Genomic DNA, 18,755 nt, shown 5'->3' with positions numbered 1-18,755 from the left:
ACACACTTCAGAAAGGATGTTGAAAGGGTATGGAGGAGGTGAAGGGCTTCAGTTATGAGGAGAGAGTGGAAAAGTTAGGATTTTTCTCATGGAAGAGAAAAGGTTAAGAGGTGACTAATAGAGATTTTCAAGATGATGGGGGATTTTGAGAGATTAGATAGAGAAGAAATGTTGACAGCTGAGTCAATAAGCAGGCCAGTGATTGAAAGAATTTGGCAAAAAATCCGGGTTTTGGGGGGCGGGGGGGGGGAGACTTTTTTTCCCACTCAGAAATTTGTTGCGATTGGAAATGTTGAATTATCTGAAAAAATGGTCAGAAATTGATTCCAATAATAATTTAAATAGGGAGTTGAACATGTATTATGGATGAGGAACTTAAAGGGTAAATGCACAGAGTTATGGGGATAGGGTGGGGGAGTGGGCCTGGGTAAGATGCTCTTTGGACAGTTAGTGCAGACTCGGTGGGTCAAATAGCCTCCTCCTGCACTGCAGGGACTCTATGATTCCAGAGTTTTAGACAAAAACACGGAGAGTGCATCTGAATAAACTGCGACAGCATAGGTGCAACTGGTTATCTGGTCCCCTTCTATGCTGTAAGTTTTGGTGACTCTATGAGATCTGCAAACATTCTCAATGTGCCTTTTTACTGCCCAAAGCATTTGGATTTATCATCATCTTTTTGTTGGCTTGCATTTCAAAGCCCAGAATAGAAAAATATGCTTCACTTCAATATTGCAGAAGACTCAAAATGTATTCTCTAATGCCAATCCAGGCTCGGTTCTCTGTTTAAAAATTCCTTCACTGGCTAGTCCAGCATTTATTGCCCATCCCTAATTGCCCTTCACCTGTGTTGCTTCCTAGGCCACTTCCAGAGGGCATTTTTTTAAAGAATCAACCACATTGCTGTAAGCCACGAGTCACATGTAGACCAGACCAGGTAAGGATGGCAGATTTCCTTCTCCTGAAGGACATTAGTGAGCCAGACGGGTTTTTAGGACAATCGACAACAAGTTTTACGATCATCATTCGACTTTTAATTCCAGATTGTATTGAATTGAAATTTCATCATCTGCCATGGTGGGATTTGAAACGGGGTCCCCAGAGCATTACTCAGGTGTGTGGATTACTAGTCCAGTGATAATCCCACCACGCCCTTGCCTTCCCATAGAGTAGGGAGCTCTGGTACACATAGGATGCGACAATGATGTGTATAGGTTCGTGGCTGTGCCTTATTCCTAGATATTCAATGAAATAAAAATCAGCATTCACTTTTCATGTATGAAAGGCATAGAATCAGAATAAAGGCAGCATAGGATTTAAATGCAGGTTGGAATGGATCACTGTGGGATGAGGGAATTCTGAGTACACAGGGCTTGCTGTTCATGTCATCATTCACATCGGGGGGGGGGAGAGTATGGTATATGTGTCATGCTGTGGCAAGAGTAAGCCTGTGATTAAACTCCCAGAAGCACCAATGTCTGGGCCAATGTCAGACAGGCTTCGCTGTGTTCTGAGATACGCCTGGTGACAGAACAGCAGGAACAGGGAAGCAGGTACTTTGAGTCAGTCTTAACAGACTACAGCAGCTTGTACCCACAGAGAGACAGGAGCCCCTGACACCACCTACTACCTAGAATGGAAAACTCAATTAACATTCACGAGGACTGTAGAAACAAGGGGGTTTGAGCGTGTAGAAATCTATTTGCATCAAGTCATCTTCAAAAAGGTAATAGCTGCCCACATTATGATTAAAACTGATTTTTGCCTCAATGCACAGAGCTTATATCTTGCATATACAATGATATAACATTATGCTAATGGATTTTCTCTCCCAGCAGCAGCTGCAGACTGTAGCACTCATATCCCCACAGGAACACCACCAGCTGCAGCTACTGCAGACAGAGCAGGCTCACTCGCTCGGTCTTCTGTTGTGAAGTTCACCTAGGATTAACCCCTTGTTGGCTTCTCTTGACACACTGGGGGTTGGGGAGGGTGAATGGGATCACGCGACTCAGACCGGTATCTGACCATAAGTGGCCATGAAGAGGTGGTGAGCAAAAGAAGGGTTGGATGGGGAAAGAGGGGAGGGGAAAGTGGAAGGTCCATCAATCTGGGTTACTGACACAAATGATTGTTGCTTATAGAGAGGGCAATGCAGAGGACACTCCATCATCTTCTTAACGAGGAGCAAGTGAACAAGCTGTAGGGCCGAATTGTTTAGAGACAGTGTGGGAGAAAAAGGAAGTGATTCAAGTTTTCAGCTGTTAAAATGTTTCTTTTCTCAAGTTTCCTGTTAGAATTATGCCATACAAAATGTTACTGGTACTCCCACCACCTCTCTCCCCTTCCTCCACTCCAGGGTTTGGCAATTGTATTGGAGGATCATTAATTTCAGTTCACAGTATGCAGACTATGAAATTAACTTGTGATAACAGACAATAGGCCTGGATTTTCATTATACCATTGAGACTCTGCAGATCTTCCAAACTGGCGGGTGTGACTCAGATAAGAAAGTCCCACAGATCGGGCGGCACGGTGGCACAATGGTTAGCACTGCTGCCTCACAGCGCCAGGGGCCCGGGTTCGATCCCCGGCTTCGGGTCACTGTCTGGGTGGAGTTTGCACATTCTCCCCGTGTCGGCGTGAGTTTCCTCCGGGTGCTCCGGTTTCCCCCCCACAGTCCAAAGATGTGCGGGTTAGGTGGATTGGCCATGCTAAATTGACCCTAGTGTCAGGGGGGGGACTCACGAGGGTAAATACATGGAGTTATGGGGATAGGGCCTGGGTGGGATTGTGGTCGGTGCAGATTCAATGGGCCGAATGGCCCCCTTCTGCACAGTAGGGATTCTATGAGATTGAATTTTTACCAATCGGAAAAAGGTGTGGACACGAGGGAACCTCGAATTCAGCATGTCTGTTGAACTCAGTGCTGATTTCAAACAGATTTCCTTTTGACTGTTTTAAAGGCCTCAGGCCACAGTGTGGGAGTCAAAAATTTATGGAGTAGACATAAATATTCTTGAAGGGCAGAGAAGATTCAGAATAACTGTTGTCATGTAAAGTTATTTTAATTCCGGATTAATACTGCCATGGTGGGATTCAAACTTGGGTCTCCAGAGCATTACCCACGCCTGTGGATTACTAGTCCTATAACAATCCCATTCAGTAGAGAGCTCTGGTACACAAATCCTCAGCCCTTTAAAAATGAGAAAAAAACGCTGCAGCTGTCAGTAAGGTTATAAAAAACTCTGTTCAAAACAATTTCAAAAGCTGTTCATTGACATTTCCCTAAGGTTTCCTTATGAATACTTGGCTGATTTCCAAAATCTAAAATTATCTCAGCATAAGGGTTCTGAGTTCACAATTTGATTGATGGATAAAGAGGCTAATTAAAGGATTAGATGTCTTTGATATGGGGTATGAATAGAAATTTGTTTATATTTATGAGAGATTAAACAGTTGAATCTTTTAAAAAAACACTGAACAGGCTTTCATGAATGGGAGTTTTTTTAACTATCAATTCTGTACAGTGAAATTTATATTAGAATTTTATTTTGTTTCATCTCCATGTGGCTCCTAAGGTCTACTCTCCAGAATCGGTTGCATTCTTGGACACACGCATCGCCATTAAGGACGGTCACCTCAGCACCTCACTGTACCGCAAGCCCACGGATAACCTCATGATGCTCCACTTCTCCAGCTTCACATTAAAGAAGCCATCCCCTACAGACAAGCCCTCCGAATACACAGGATCTGCTCGGATGAGGAGGATTGCAACAGACACCTCCAGACGCTGAAAGATGCCCTCATAAGAACAGGATATGGTGCTCGACTCATCGATAAACAGTTCCGACGTGCCACAGCAAAAAACCGCACCGACCTCCTCAGAAGACAAACACGGGACACGGTGGACAGAGTACCCTTCGTCGTCCAGTACTTCCCCGGAGCGGAGAAGCTACGGCATCTCCTCCGGAGCCTTCAACATGTCATTGATGAAGACGAACATCTCACCAAGGCCATCCCCACACCCCCACTTCTTGCCTTCAAACAACCACGCAACCTCAAACAGACCATTGTCCGCAGCAAACTACCCAGCCTTCAGGAGAACAGTGACCACGACACCACACAACCCTGCCACAACAACCTCTGCAAGACGTGCCGGATCATCGACACGGATGCCATCATCTCACGTGAGAACACCATCTACCAGGTACACGGTACCTACTCTTGCAACTCGGCCAACGTTGTCTACCTGATACGCTGCAGGAAAGGATGTCCTGAGGCATGGTACATTGGGGAAACCATGCAGACGCTACGGCAACGGATGAATGAACACTGCTCGACAATCACCAGGCAAGACTGTTCTCTTCCTGTGGGGGAGCACTTCAGCAGTCACGGGCATTCAGCCTTGGATCTTCAGGTAAGCGTTCTCCAAGGCGGCCTTCACGACACACGACAGCGCAGAGTCGCTGAGCAGAAACTGATAGCCAAGTTCCGCACACATGAGGATGGCCTAAACCGGGATGTTGGATTTATGTCACATTATCAGTAACCCCCACAGCTTGCCCCCTGGACTTGCAGAATCTCACTAGCTGTCCTGTCTGGAGACAATACACATCTCTTTAACCTGTGTTTAATGCTCCCTCCACCCACATTGTCTGTACCTTTAAGACCTGGCTGGCTGTAGGGATTCGCATTCTAATCAGTATTCTGTAACTTGATTTTGTGTCTCTGTGCACTGTTTGAGAGCACATTTCCACTCCATCTGATGAAGGAGCAGCACTCCGAAAGCTTATGGTATTTGCTGCCAAATAAACCTGTTGGACTTTAACCTGGTGTTGTGAGACTTCTTACTGTGTTCACCCCAGTCCAACGCCGGCATCTCCACATCCTAAGGTCTGCCCAGAGTGGATATAGGGTGAGTTGGAATGTGTTGGCGTGGGGTGGGGTGATGGTATAAACAGCGTTGGAGCATGGGTGGGGGGTAGTGGTGGGGAACAGAAGGCTTAAAATCTTTTTTTTAAAAACTGGGATAAAGTTTCAGAGAATCGAGGTGGGTCTTATAACCAGTCCACTTCGGCACTCAGCTGCCCCAAAAGCTCTGCTTCTGAGATCAGCGGGCCTGATTCTAGCCTGTATCTGCCTCCCCCATGCAAAGATTGCATTGTTCGGCAGGTGTGTGCAGTGAGCAGGGGGATTTCCTGACTCAAACTAACCACTTCAGTGGCAAAAAATCCAGGCCTGTATGTCAGATATCCACTTTTCATTTTCCAAGAAAAGTTACATATGGTGGGTCAGGAATCCACCTGGGATTTTCACATGGATCACGGATTGTAGTCTGCTGTGCAGCTGGCCAGATAGTCAGTTTGTTTGAAATTGATGACTGCTGACTCTACAGCCCAAGGATTACCTCTTACCCACTGATCTTTAGGATAGGGCAAGGATAGAAAGTGAGATCATGCTCCACTTTTCACATTGTCCTATATTGTAATAAACTACTCAGTATCATACTGACATGAGATTTAAATTTGAATGAAATTATTGGTTTTGGCAGTCACCATGATGGACATTGTTTTGCTGGATCTATGCTTGAGACTAACAGTCACTTGAAAGAGGATCAGGGTATTCATCCTGCAGTTCCTTTGAAGGTTTGAGATCTAAGTTAATAGAATCATAGAAACCCTATAGTGTAGAAGGAGGCCATTTGGCCCATCGAGTCTGCACCGGCAACAATCCTACCCAGACCCTATCCCTGTGACCCTACTTAGTTACCCAGCTAACCCCACTACACACCCCATGACACTAAGGGTTAATTTAGCATTGCCAATCAACTTAACCCGCACATCTTTGGACTGTGGGAGGAAACTAAAGCACCCGAAGGAAACCCACGCAGCCATGAGGAGCAAACATCACACAGACACCCAAGCCGGGAACTGAACCCATGTCCCTGGAGCTGTGAGACAGCAGTGCTAACCACTGTGCCACCCTGCCGCCCATGGAGACAGAAGCACCCCGGGCCTTCGCTCAGTTGCAGGAGTGTACCAAATCAAACACACATTTCTCTGCTGGTGCCACACATATCACTGGCAGGCACCCTCGCAACTTTCATCAGCATTTTTTTATCTCCTCCCCATTGAGCAGAGAATTCCACCTCCACAGAATGTGCCATCTAATGTCCAAGGTAAGAGAGCAACAATAATCGAGTTAGAATAACATTCCCTACTTAGATGCTGAAATGGGATTCCACAGCTATAACACTTGGCTCATCAGCTCACCTGTAACAACCGGCTACAGTGAAAGCAGGAGATTATGCAGCAAATTAGACTCATTTGTCAAATGTATATTTAATTGTTTACAGATGACTGCAAATGAAACTGGTCCCTAAAGTTCTTTACCGGACTGTTCTACATCCTTCTTGTAATGCAAATAAACATCTGTAGCCTTTGACTATTACTGGAGAAATAACAAGACACAATAGGATTTATGAACAAGATGTTGGAAATTTACAGAAACTCACACTTATTTTTGTTGCATCCTTCCTAGGCTCCTCATGAGTAGAAGCTTTCACCTGTTTAAAAAAAAGGAAGACTGATGATATCAAGAAAGAGAGAGAGAGAGAGAGAAAGAAACAGAAGGAGAAATAAACAACTATACACTTCCACCACTGGTCAATGTTTTGAATAAAACTTTCAATGCAAAAGAATCTCAGGCACTCTCATTAAGCATCATGGCAGTTCACTAAAGTTCCTCTTAACTAGGAAGAAGCCAGTCATGTAATTTAATTATGTATTCAAAATTATGCAAATGGCTTTATTCGTTTACACATCCTGCAGGTTAGACAAAGGAGAACAGACAGGTTACATTATGCTACACATTGGGACAATGTGATGATGTGTAAAGGTGTGAAAGAAAAGCCCATGCTGTTTATTAAATGTCATTGCAACCTCAAAGTGTGCACCCTCGAGGTCTGCCTCATGTATCGATAGGAATCCAAGCCTGTAATAATAATGAAGACTCAGACGTAAGGGAGCTGACCTTGTTTACCGTGTCAGAGATAAGAGCAAAGGCCAACTTCACCAAGGATTGCCACTGTCACTGAACTTTTCACAATGTGGCAGATTTCTCCCCTGGCGATAGCTCCCTCCATTGTTAGTGTTGGAGAAATTTTAATATTAGCCCTGTTCCTGCATGTGACCCACTTGCAAGAAAATCCTATGTTTCAAACAATTCATTAATTATGAAGAAGTCCCTTGACTTAACGACATACAGTGCAAAAAACAAGACCACCCTGAAATTACCCTGAGCAAATGATCTTGGGGGGAAAAAGAAAGCTTGATGTGTTATAGCACAGGCGCGGAGAGAGCAGGATCTTGAGTGTTTTTGAAAATGTCAGTGAAACTGGGAGCTGTGCAGCAGATTTGCAAGAAGAGTCAAAATGAGCTGAGGCATGAAACAAAGTAGTGAAACTTGGCAGCCTGTAATTCTAGCTTCCTGAATATGTTATCCAGTGATAAATTCTTGCTGAAAATAGGCTGCTAATGACTGTACAAGCTCAGTTCCGATCAATGACCCTTTGGTCTGTTTGGTGTCATCTTTACCAAATGCCAAGCCCTACTTTCGTCTCATTACAAGATCAAACTGCTTCTTAGATCAGTCCTGTGCCCTGGCCTGCTCCTGGTAACCATTGCCAACACCTGATCATCAGGAGTTGCAAGCAGATGTAATTTGTTGCAAAGATAACCTGGCGTCTGTCCTAAACCTTCCTTTTCCAACTCTAACTGTGTCCTCTTCTCTGACTGCCCTGCTGCATTGGAATGGATTGCTCTGTGCTTACATTACATTACATAATGCCATCTGACGAAGGAGCAGCGCTCCGAAAGCTAATGGTATTTGCTACTAAATAAACCTGTTGGACTTTAACCTGGTGTTGTTAAAACTCTTACTACGTTACACCACAACAGGATTACACTTGAAAACATATTTCACTGGTTGTAAAGCACTTTGGGATGTCCTGAGGTCATGGGGGGCACTATATCATTGTCAGTCTTATTTTCCTTTCTTTAGCTCTTTAATATCTATCAGCATTTCTTCCTGAAGGGGAAAAGTCATATTTATTATTTTTTCATCATGGCTACACGGACATCACTGAGGTGCTTCTGGGCTTGGCTGCTCTGTCTGCGTTGAGGTGATGAGAGCTGTTCACAATAATCCAGATACTTCAAAATGAATGGACAGAAGATTGTGAGCATGTTACCCTGGAATTTGTTTTTTGCCCCACAGAACTCTCATATTCAAATGCTGAGAGGAAAATCTGACAGAATGAGAGCGATGAACCAATCAACACCACTGGACTTTCAGATTTCCCCTTGACACATTCTATACGGTCCACAGAATACACAATCCTTCTATTTTACCTTTCATGTTCAATACCTTAGATCTGTCACTGATTGTTCTAAGCAGACACTCTGCCAAGCTCTCTCTGTATGAAATTGGTTGCCTCCTCTGAATTCTGCCTTACTTGATCCCTATTCGCAGTAAACTGCTCACTTGTCAACCTCCAACTCCACCACCCCCCCTTGTCACTCTGTCCTCGAACGTTTCCACCCTAGTCCTAACCTTCCTTGCTTCTCTGAAGTCCTTGAACTTGTTGTTGTCACCTTCCAAATCCATGGCTATCTTTGCCACAACTCCATGTTTGGACCTTTCCAATCAGCTTTCCATTCCTGCCCATTGCACTAGAATGACTCGAAGGTCATAATTACATCTACTTGGACTGTGACCGTGGTCTACCATCCTTCCATCATCATTCTCGACCTTTCACTTTACAAGTGAGATGATTAAATGTTCAGAAGGGTATGCTAACAAATCGGACCAGGTTATGCTAAAGTTGCGAATGGAACCAATATAGGCATCTTTGTCGTCATATCAGAGAGTAGGGAGGTCTGTGCCTACACTAGTATCCAAATGCAGGTTAAATTTTAACGTGATCATAGAGTCTGTGCTCAGCTAATATTTAAACATTTAAAAAATAAAGTTCACAATTTAAAATTTCATTTTGTAGCAAATCCATTATTTTATAACTTTTAAAATTAGGGTGAAATCCATAGAATCCCCACAATGTTGAAGGAAGCCATCGAGTCTTCACTGACCCTCCAAAAGAGCACTCTAACAAGGGTAATTCCCCCCACCCTAACCCTGCACATTGATAATGCCTCATTCACCTAACCTAAACATCATGGGACACCAAGGGACAATTTAGCATGGCCAATACACCTAACCTGCTCTTCTTTGGACTATGGGAGAAACCAGAGCATCTGGAGGAAACTCGCACAGACATGGGGAGAACATACAAACTCCACACAGGCAGTCACCCAAGGCCGGAATCGACCCCGGGTCCCTCGCGCTGACATGCACCAGTGCTAACCACTGTGCCACGGTGTAAATCATGTAGATAAAATTCAAACTATAAAATAAACAGGATGTCAGCAAAGTTAAACCTGAAATGTGAGGCCCAACATCCCCCACACTGAGCAAAACACTTCAGCACCTTCACTTATGGGCGATGCTTAGGTGAATTTTCCTGGATGAGTCACAAAACTGACATCAATCTCAATTTTGGATTGGGAAATGTGAGGGAGTGGTGTCGTGCTGTTCCTGGAGGTGGACAGTTTGAGAAGCTGCCTCCAAGAGACCAACACAATTAAGGACAGTCGGAGGCCCAATTAGAGGGCCACTGTAATGAACGATAGTAGCACCATTTGTTAGAGATCTCTTATGGTTACTGCTCTCAGGCCATCAACCCCTCCACTGGACGGGGCCAGAACCATCTTATGCTGACGTGCTGGAATGAACGAGAGGAGACACTAAGGGGTCACCCTCTAGTTCAATTCTGGGCTCTGATCTGAGTGGAGTAAATATGTGGAGTTATGGGGATAGGACATAGGTGGGATTGTTGTCGGTGCAGACTCAATGGGCCGAATGGCCTTCTTTTGCACTGTAGGGTTTCTATGTACACGCAGTCTGGTCAACTACAATGCTTATGGGATTATTTCACCTGGACAGTGAACTCAACCACAAAATTCACAAGCCCTCATGTGTGATTTAGTAATTTGAAGCATTTTTTTCCCCTAAAGATAATGGAGAAATGAAATAGTCCTCAGAGAAAGAGTTGGAGCTGGCAAAAGACTGGCCTATCCTGGGTCAATTAGGCACATTTACAAAGGAATCGGATCAAAACCTGTCAAGAAAAGCTACTGAGAGTTATAGAGATATTAATAAATCTGTTTGATTCACACATAGCTTGGAAGACAGAATTGAGTTGGTGGCGGCGGTGGGGGGTGGGGGTGGGGAGCTGTTTGAGAATGAAATGCAGGGGCTGTGAAAGCAGCTGCATTGACATACCAAATGGCTTTTTCTCATCAGGACACTAAGCGGTAATTTAGCATGGCCAATGCGCCTAACCTGCACATCTTTGGACTGTGGGAGGAAACCGCGGTGAGCACCCAAGGAAACTCACACAGACACGGGGAGAACATGGAAACTCCACACAGACAGTGACCCGAGGCCGGAGTTGAACCCGGGTCCCTGGAGCTGTAAGGCAGCAGTGTTAACCACTGTGCCAACGTGCCGTCCGTACATTGAGTATCTTTCATGTCCTACTTGAAAATACTGATTTACTCTAACTTGATTCTGTATTTTAATTTTGTTTCACTGTTGTCGAAACGTTTATGTCATTTCAAAATGGATACCTGGGCAGGGGATTGAAATAACTCCTTTGAGGCTGGTGCCCTTTCATCAAATTTAGATTTATTTGCATAGTCAACTACATTCATGCAGGTACTTCCTCATCCAGAGTACTATCCCGGAGTGCCAGTAATCTTGGGACCCCACATTATAACAAATACAAAGTACTAACCCGGAGTGCAAGTAACCCGGGCACCCCACATTATACACAAATGCAGGAGTCCCTGATCAGACAAGCCATTACGGTCTTAATCAGGGAGCTCGTATTCGAAGAGGTCCACATAATGGGCCTCATTAAAGTCATTCCAGGGTGAAAGCTGCATGCTGCCATTCAGTTGCACACTGACCTCTGGCTAGGGTGATTGCTACAGTAGCCTTAGGGATGTGTAGCTGGCATGAGGCAGAAAATATCCACTCATATGGAGCCAATGATTATCATGTGGGGCAGCTGCATCAAACACAAGTAACTGCTTTTGATACAGCATGCAAATAAAAATGACAAAATACAGAATTATTAACTACAATGACTTTCACTCTATGGATTCTTTTTAAAAAATTATTAACTTACAGGATTTATTGCCCATCCCATGTTGCCCTTGAGCAGGTGAGCTGCTTTCTTGAACCGCTGCAGTTCCTGAGGCGCAAGTACCCCCACAGTGCTATTAGAGAGAGAGTTTAACCCAGCGACAGTGGAGGATTGGTGATATAGTTCCAACTCAGGATGATGAGTGACTTGGAGGGGAACCTCCAGGTGGTGGTGTTCCCAGGTATCTGCCACGCTTGTCCTTCTAGGTGGCAGAGGTCAAGGGTTTGGAAGGTGCTGTCTAAGGAGCTTTGGTGAGTTCCTGCCATGCATCTTGTAGATGGTACATATGGCTGCCACTGTGCATCGGTGGTGGAGCGAGTGAATGTTTGTGGATGGGGTAGCAATCAAGCAGGCTGCTTTGTTCTGGATGGCATTGAGCTTCTTGAGTGTTGTTGGAGCTGCACTCATCGGGGCAAGTGGAGAGTATTCCAATATACTCCTGACTTGTGTCTTGTAGATGGTGCACAGGCTTTGGTGGTGGCGGGGGTGGGGGGGTGGTGCTGGCATCAGAAGGTGAGTTACTCACTGCAGAATTCCTAGCCTTTGTCCTGCTCTCGGAGGCACACGATTTATATGGCGGGCCCAGTTCAGTTCCTGATCAATGATCATCCCCAGGCTGATGATCGTTGGGGTTCAGTGATGGTAATGCTATTGAATGTTAAGGGACAAAGGTTAAAAGCTCTCTTGTTGAAGATAGCCATTGCTTGGCACTTGTGTGACATGTATGTTACTTGTAGGAATATATGCTGTTCTCAAAAAGGACAACATGTGACAGAGAATTGCATCTTTGCCCTCGATTCGAGTTCTCAAAATCGATTGGCCAAAGTCAACAGATCACATTGTCAATGGAGCAGTGGTAATGAGGTGCAACTACAAACCTTTTAATCGAGTCAGATCCAGACTTCTTGTTGACTGAGTCCAGATCTCGAAGTTCAGTCACTCCTTCACATATGTCTTATTGGCTCAACTAATCAGAAAACATGCAGCATAACACAACTGGCTTCTCAAATCTGCTAAGGCAAACACAAATTTAACAGACTGTCCTCTAACATAACTCATGGAGGAGATGGTTACTGTACTTCTCTTCTAAGAAGAAAAATAATTCAAGTTCTGTTCTAATCCTGAAGCCAAGTGACTAATAATATCAGTTCAACTTTTTAAAAACTCTTTTGCAGCAGTTCATAATTCTTTCGTCCCCAAAGCACTAAAGGTGCAACGTTCTTGCAATTATAGAATTATATAGAAGAGGAGACCATTCAATCCATCATGCCTTTAACAGCTCTTTGAAAAAGCTATCCAATTGGTTTCACTCCCCTGCTTCTTCTCTGTCTTGATGTGGAGGTGCCGGCGTTGTACTAGGGCGGACACCCTAGTGACTCACTCACCTGATGAAGGAGCAGTGCTTCGAAAGTTCGTGATACCAAATAAACCTGTTGGACTTTAACCTTTTGTTGTGAGACTTCTTACTCTTTGTCTTCTTTATGTCCATATATTCCCATCATCAGGATATTTTACCAACTTGAAAGTTCGACTGTAACAATATGGCATTGGTAGATAATACCACCCCCCCCCCCACACCCTCCTCCCCTCCACCCCAGAGGCAGGGCAGGCGTCTCCATGGCAAATGGTTGTGTGTGGATTCAGAACCCAGACTTGGTTATTTGTTGGAGGGAAGTTACTGCAATTCTCATCTTGGCCACTGGGTGGCAATGGAGTGCTTTGCATTGGTGTAGTCCGCCTCACCAATTGTGGAGGTGCATTCAGTGTGGTTTATGACAATGAGGTAAAACCCACAACAAAATGTTGTTTAAGAATTATTGAGGTCTAGGTTATGTGAAATGAAACACAAATTTAGTTTACACAAAAAATAACCATGCCAAATATTCCAAATTATTTAACAACGAGGAGGTAGAATGTTAAGATTATGAGGCTATCACGGCACACTAATGCCTAGGCTTTCTCCATCCCCAGGAACAGTTGGTGTTGTTATTGATCAGATGCTGGCAATTATTAATGGAGTCTGTACACTGAGTAATTTTGCTGTACCTGCACTGGCTCCTGGTCGATTTGAAAATTCTCGTCCTTGTTTCAAATCCTTCCATGGTTTTGCCTCTCCCTATTTCTTGTAATCTCCTCAAGCTGTATAAGCCTCCAAATTCTCTGCATTCCTCCCACTCTGTGACTGGCACTTCATTTCCAACACTGACGGACATACCTTTAGCAATCTAAGCACCGTGCTCTGCCTGCCTAACCTTCTCTGCCTTTCAAACATACAAACTAGGAGCAAAATGAGGCCATTCGGCCCCTTGAGCCCACGCCACCATTCAATAAGATCATGACTGATCTATTTGTGTTGAGTTCCTGAGAGATCCTATGTATTCCTAGCCCTGTTTGCTTCAGTCTATGCAAAGACTTTATTTTAAAATATTTCTGCCTTTGTAACTAACTCTGCTAAGCTTAAAAAATCAACTGCTAACTTGACCACATTTTAAAACTCAGAAGGCTAGAGGTTAGCTGAAAATTGACTGCATTCCTGAAGGGTACACAATTCAGGCAAACAACAACAGCTGCAAGAATTGTTTTTCCAGACAGGAACAAATGGACCCAACGGTTTCACATTCCCTATCTAACCCTGATAACCTTTGATTTTCTTGCTCAGCAAGAGTCTATCTATCTCTGTCTTAAAAATATTCAGTGGTAATGCTTCCACCACCTTCTGGACAGAGGGCTCAATTTTCCCATCCTGTCCACCACAGGAATGGTAGCAGGCGGGACATGGATCATGCAAAGATCCGTTGACCTCAGACAGGATTTTCCGGCCTTGGGGCGAGACGGCTGAAAAATCTTGCCCAGAGTTTCAAAGCTGCACAACCCTCTGTCCGAAAAGGGTGTCCCCTAATTTTAAAACTGTGTCTTCTATTTATCGACTCACCCATAAGAGGAAACATTCTTTCAACTTCTACCTTGTCAATGCCATTCAGGATCTTACACATTTCAATCAAGTCACCCTTCACTCTTTTAAACTCTTTGCTGCTTTGCAAACTTCCTTAAAGTTACCTGTTTGAATAAGCTGTTGATCGCCTGTCTTAGTATCTTACTTTGTGACTCAGAATCAACGTGTACCTGATCATGTTCCCATTAGATGCCTTGGGTACAGTTTACTAGATTAAAGGTGCGACAATGATGGAAATCAACACACTTGTTTGTACTTAAATAAGCTGGATATAAGTATATGTGGTGTGAGTACCTGGTGGGAATTCCATGCCTGTTTGTCAGTCCAGTCCTTGGAATTTCGGATATACCACCACTGAATCTCCAGTGAGTAAGATGGCGAACCACTCCCCCGGAAAGCACAGGCCATCTCCACATCCTGCCCAGCTCTGGCTGAGACATCATGAGGGACCTCAGTGAATAGAGCTGTAGGAAAGAAATCAAAGTGCTGTCAGCCGGCTCTTACTGTGAAGCTACAGCCGAGAAATGATTGTTTAGGGGGATGACGCTTCTTAATCCACTGGAGGTAAGGTAAATGGTTCAACATCTTCAATAAAATATCGCGCAGTAGATTGTCATCACAATGCTACCAGTTCACAATACAGGCAGCAGCAAATTCTAGGCCAACAGTGTATCCCAGATTATGGGTGGAATCGTTCTGTCCCACTAGGAGTGGGATGAATAGCTGGCAGGGAGCCCACTTTGATGGGAGGTCAACAACGCATACCTGCATGCGCACACTTCTGCAGCTGCCACCAAACTTAGACTTCAGCTCAGACGATTTCACCCTATACGTCTGACCGCATTTACTGTAGTCAGCAGATGCACATGGTCGATTTGTTTTACTTTTTATCATGTACATTAAGTTAGAATTAAGAAAATATCACCTCCTGGTTTTATACCAGATTGCTGCAGTTAAGAACACAACAGTTTTTCACTGAATTCTATTGAAGGATCAGATTCAATAACAGAGCAAAGTTAGATATATAAAAGTACAAGATTATAGACATTAAACCTTGGCTCGTGACAATCCCCTCTCTATCAACTATAAGGCAGTGAGTAGCATAGGTGGGGAAGAGGTATATACGTGGAACTCAAACACTGAAATTCCTAATTTTTTGGTAAATGGACTGCTCCATCTTTCAATTACATCCTTTAGTTCAGCTAACAGAAACAAAGGAATACCTTTTCCAGAATTGGTCAGTTCCTCGATTTAACGATGAGGACCAAATACTTGGGTTTGTTCTCTGGGCTATTGCAGAGAATAATAAGGAGGTTAGTGATAGACTAGTCATACTGCCCTTTGGAGTTTTCGTCTGAGAGACTGTGTTTTGCTTTTGTTTGTTCAATTATTTGAATAGCGAGATTAATGGAAGTAATAATCCAAACATGAATAGGATGAATATGAATATGATGGGAATAGAGGGATATGGTCCCCGGAAGGATAGGGGGTTTTAGTTCAGATGGACAGCATGGTTGATGCAAGCTTGGAGGGTCAAAGGGCCTGTTCCTGTGCTGTAATTTTCTTTGTTCTTTGAAGTCAAATGGGCTGCCCACTTGCAATCAAGCCCCTAATATTTCTGTGTGAACCTGATTGTAAATTTCCTGTTTGCAAAATGCATTTTTGGAAATGTATTTGCTCGTCTGAAAAATTCAAGGTTCAAACACCCCCGAAGAAATGCCTGAAATCAGTCTGGGCAACCTCAGCACAGTTCCTCGTGGGTAAGGCACTGCCTCACTACTCAGCCTTTCTAATCCGACTGGCTCTTCCAGGGACCAGTCCAGCAGAGTGGGGAATGGAAGTATCAGATCAGTGGAGTAGGCTGTGCTGTTCTAAGCCTATAAGAGGACAGAGTAGGGAGCTTTACTTTGTATCTAGCTTTGCTATACCTAACCTGGGAATATCAGGATGCTGATTAGTGGATGATTGAAAAAAATTCCTTTCACTGAGTTACAAAGCCAATACACAGGCAAGCCCTTAATCCATCTCCTTGCTTGTTCCAAAAAACAATTCAAATTCAATTCAGGGTCCACACCAAAGAGAGACACTGGGTGGGATTTCATGGCCTCACTCAGGTGAGATCATAAAATCCCATCGGAGGCCAACAGAGATTTCCATTCTGGGAACTCGCCCAGCCTGATTCCAGGGCAGGCGAGGTGGTAGGGTTTCAGCCAATAGGTCCAAACTGACAAGAAAAGGCATTACACCTGATCTTGGATCTGATCCTACACTTGACCTTAGCCAAAGGTTTAGAAGCCTGAAATTCTAGTCAATATACTGTTTGGACAGGGCCAGTCTGAATCTAGCTCTTTGCTTGCTCCATAAACCAAATTCAAATTGAATCCAATTTATGGTCTCACATGAGGGAGACACCCAAGATCCAAGCTGACAAGAAAAGGCATTGCATCCCATCCTTGATCTTAGCCAAAAGGCCAAGAAACAACGATGAATGACAAAAATGAGATAGTGTTCCAAGCTGGAAACTGACTCCCAACTCATACAGCTTCCTTCATGTTGACACTCAGCCAAAACTCTCTCACCTTGACGTGAAGGTGGCAACTGAAGCTTTAGATCACATCCTTACAATGAGCAGAATTTCCTCTATAATCATACACTTTCAAGCTGGCAAATAGCCACCATTTATCTTCTTGAGATAAGGCTGTTCAGCACACATCACGGTGTCGCAGGACACGCGCACATTACTGTGGAGATCATGAGCCTCAGCAGGATAGGAGGCTGTTGTGGAAAATAAACACCAAAATAACCAGTTGGGTCAAATGGTACTTGGCACACCAAAACTCCAAGCATTTGGTTCAACTGATACTTGTAATTTAAGTTCTGTTTTACAAGTTATAAACAATTCCTGCAAAGAATAACACAGGATTAAGTGCTACTTCCTACACTTCAGAAAATACAAATAGAATCATTGGCATCAGAAGTTGTTTGAGACTGTAATTACACGCATTGTGGGTGCAGTCCTGTTCAGAATTATTTGTCTTTTTTCACTGTCAATTTTACATTTCCCCTCTTTGTCATTGGACAGGATGCAGCTGATTTGACAATGCTGACTGTAGGTTGGAGAAAAAGGAGATTAAAAATCAAAGCTCCCAACTTATTTAGACACAGCGCTTTTTGTCCTCTATCTTTGACTATTCAGATATTCAATATTCTGCTGGTTCATTGGTTAGGTTACTCCATTCAAATGTATTGATGCTTGTCTTGGAATCCTCCCTGGCCTTTGAACCTGATTCAAGTTCTCATTTACAGTCGATTCCTCAAACTAAGTATACTGGTCTCCACTTATTAATAGGACCCTGCACAAAATGTAGCATGAATTCCTTCGCACGATGGGTTGTAATTGAAAATTTTCTGAAGGATATAGTTTGGGCATTTTTTAATGCTTTGGTCAATGCAACAGCTGAAAAGAAAGAAGTTTGCATTTATAAAGCGTCTTTCAGGACATCAGAGACTCCCGGTGGCTTTAGAACCATTGAAGTACTTTTGAGGTGTGCTCACTCATGTGTCGCAGGAAATGTGGCAGCCAATCTTTGCATAGAAAGCTGCAATAGACAATAAAAAGGTCATAACCCAATCATCTGTATTGATGGTGTTGGTAGGGACAGACATATTGGCCAGGATGGAGAGATGAACTCCCTTGTACTTCTTCAAAAAGTGCCGGGGGTTCTTCCACCAGAGAGGATGATGGTGTCTTGGTTTATCGAGTTGAAAATTCAATACCTCCACCAGTGTAGCATCCTCTCATTGCTGTACTGAACTAGATTATGTGCTCAAATAAATAGCTTGAATAATTTGGTTAGCATGATTGAATAAAATTCAGTAATAAGTGGTTTACTCTAACTCAGTTCAGACAAATATTTATTGTTTTGGAAAGAGACGTCAAATGTTGTTGCTGGTGGAACTCACTCAAATTCAGTGGTCTTGACCTGGGCTGGAAATAAATGGGCTGCAGTCACCTCCATCTGCATCAACTCCAATCTGGAGTCACCTCCATCTGCATCAACTCCAATCTGGAGTCACCTTAGTCTGCATCAACTCCAATCTGGAGTCACCTTAGTCTGCATCAACTCCAATCTGGAGTCACCTTAGTCTGCATCAACTCCAATCTGGAGTCACCTTAGTCTGCATCAACTCCAATCTGGAGTCACCTTAGTCTGCATCACCTCAAATCTGGAATTACCTTAGTCTGCATCAACTTCCATCTGCTAACATTCTCCACATTAAAGCCTAGGCAGGAGTGACATCCTGGTTTGAGATCTGATATTTACTTTACTTTTAAAAATTTGGTAAAAATCTTAAGAATGTACTTAGAGACATGGGGGAAGAAATGACTCTTATTTAAACAGAAAACACCATTTGGTGCTCAATGTAAAGTATAAAAGTACCTGAATGGTGTATCTAACCTAAAACTGGATG

At 43.7% G+C, this 18,755-nt stretch overlaps 1 protein-coding gene across 1 annotated transcript in view; it reads right to left on the bottom strand.

Annotated features, from left to right (window-relative positions):
* Window positions 1-18,755, bottom strand: part of vstm2la (V-set and transmembrane domain containing 2 like a) — a 71,784-nt gene that overhangs the window by 14,504 nt on the left and 38,525 nt on the right. The window contains exons 2-3 of the mRNA XM_078236100.1: window positions 14,577-14,746; window positions 6,518-6,568 (exon numbers count right to left, since the gene is read on the bottom strand). Of these exons, the coding sequence (XP_078092226.1) occupies window positions 6,518-6,568; window positions 14,577-14,746 (221 nt within the window). The remainder of the gene's footprint in view (window positions 1-6,517; window positions 6,569-14,576; window positions 14,747-18,755) is intronic.

This window comes from Mustelus asterias, chromosome 20, assembly GCF_964213995.1.
Source record: "Mustelus asterias chromosome 20, sMusAst1.hap1.1, whole genome shotgun sequence".
Taxonomy (NCBI): Eukaryota; Metazoa; Chordata; class Chondrichthyes; order Carcharhiniformes; family Triakidae; genus Mustelus; species Mustelus asterias.
The sequence above is the reverse complement of the archived record's forward strand: the minus strand, read 5'-3'. Positions and strand labels throughout refer to the sequence as shown.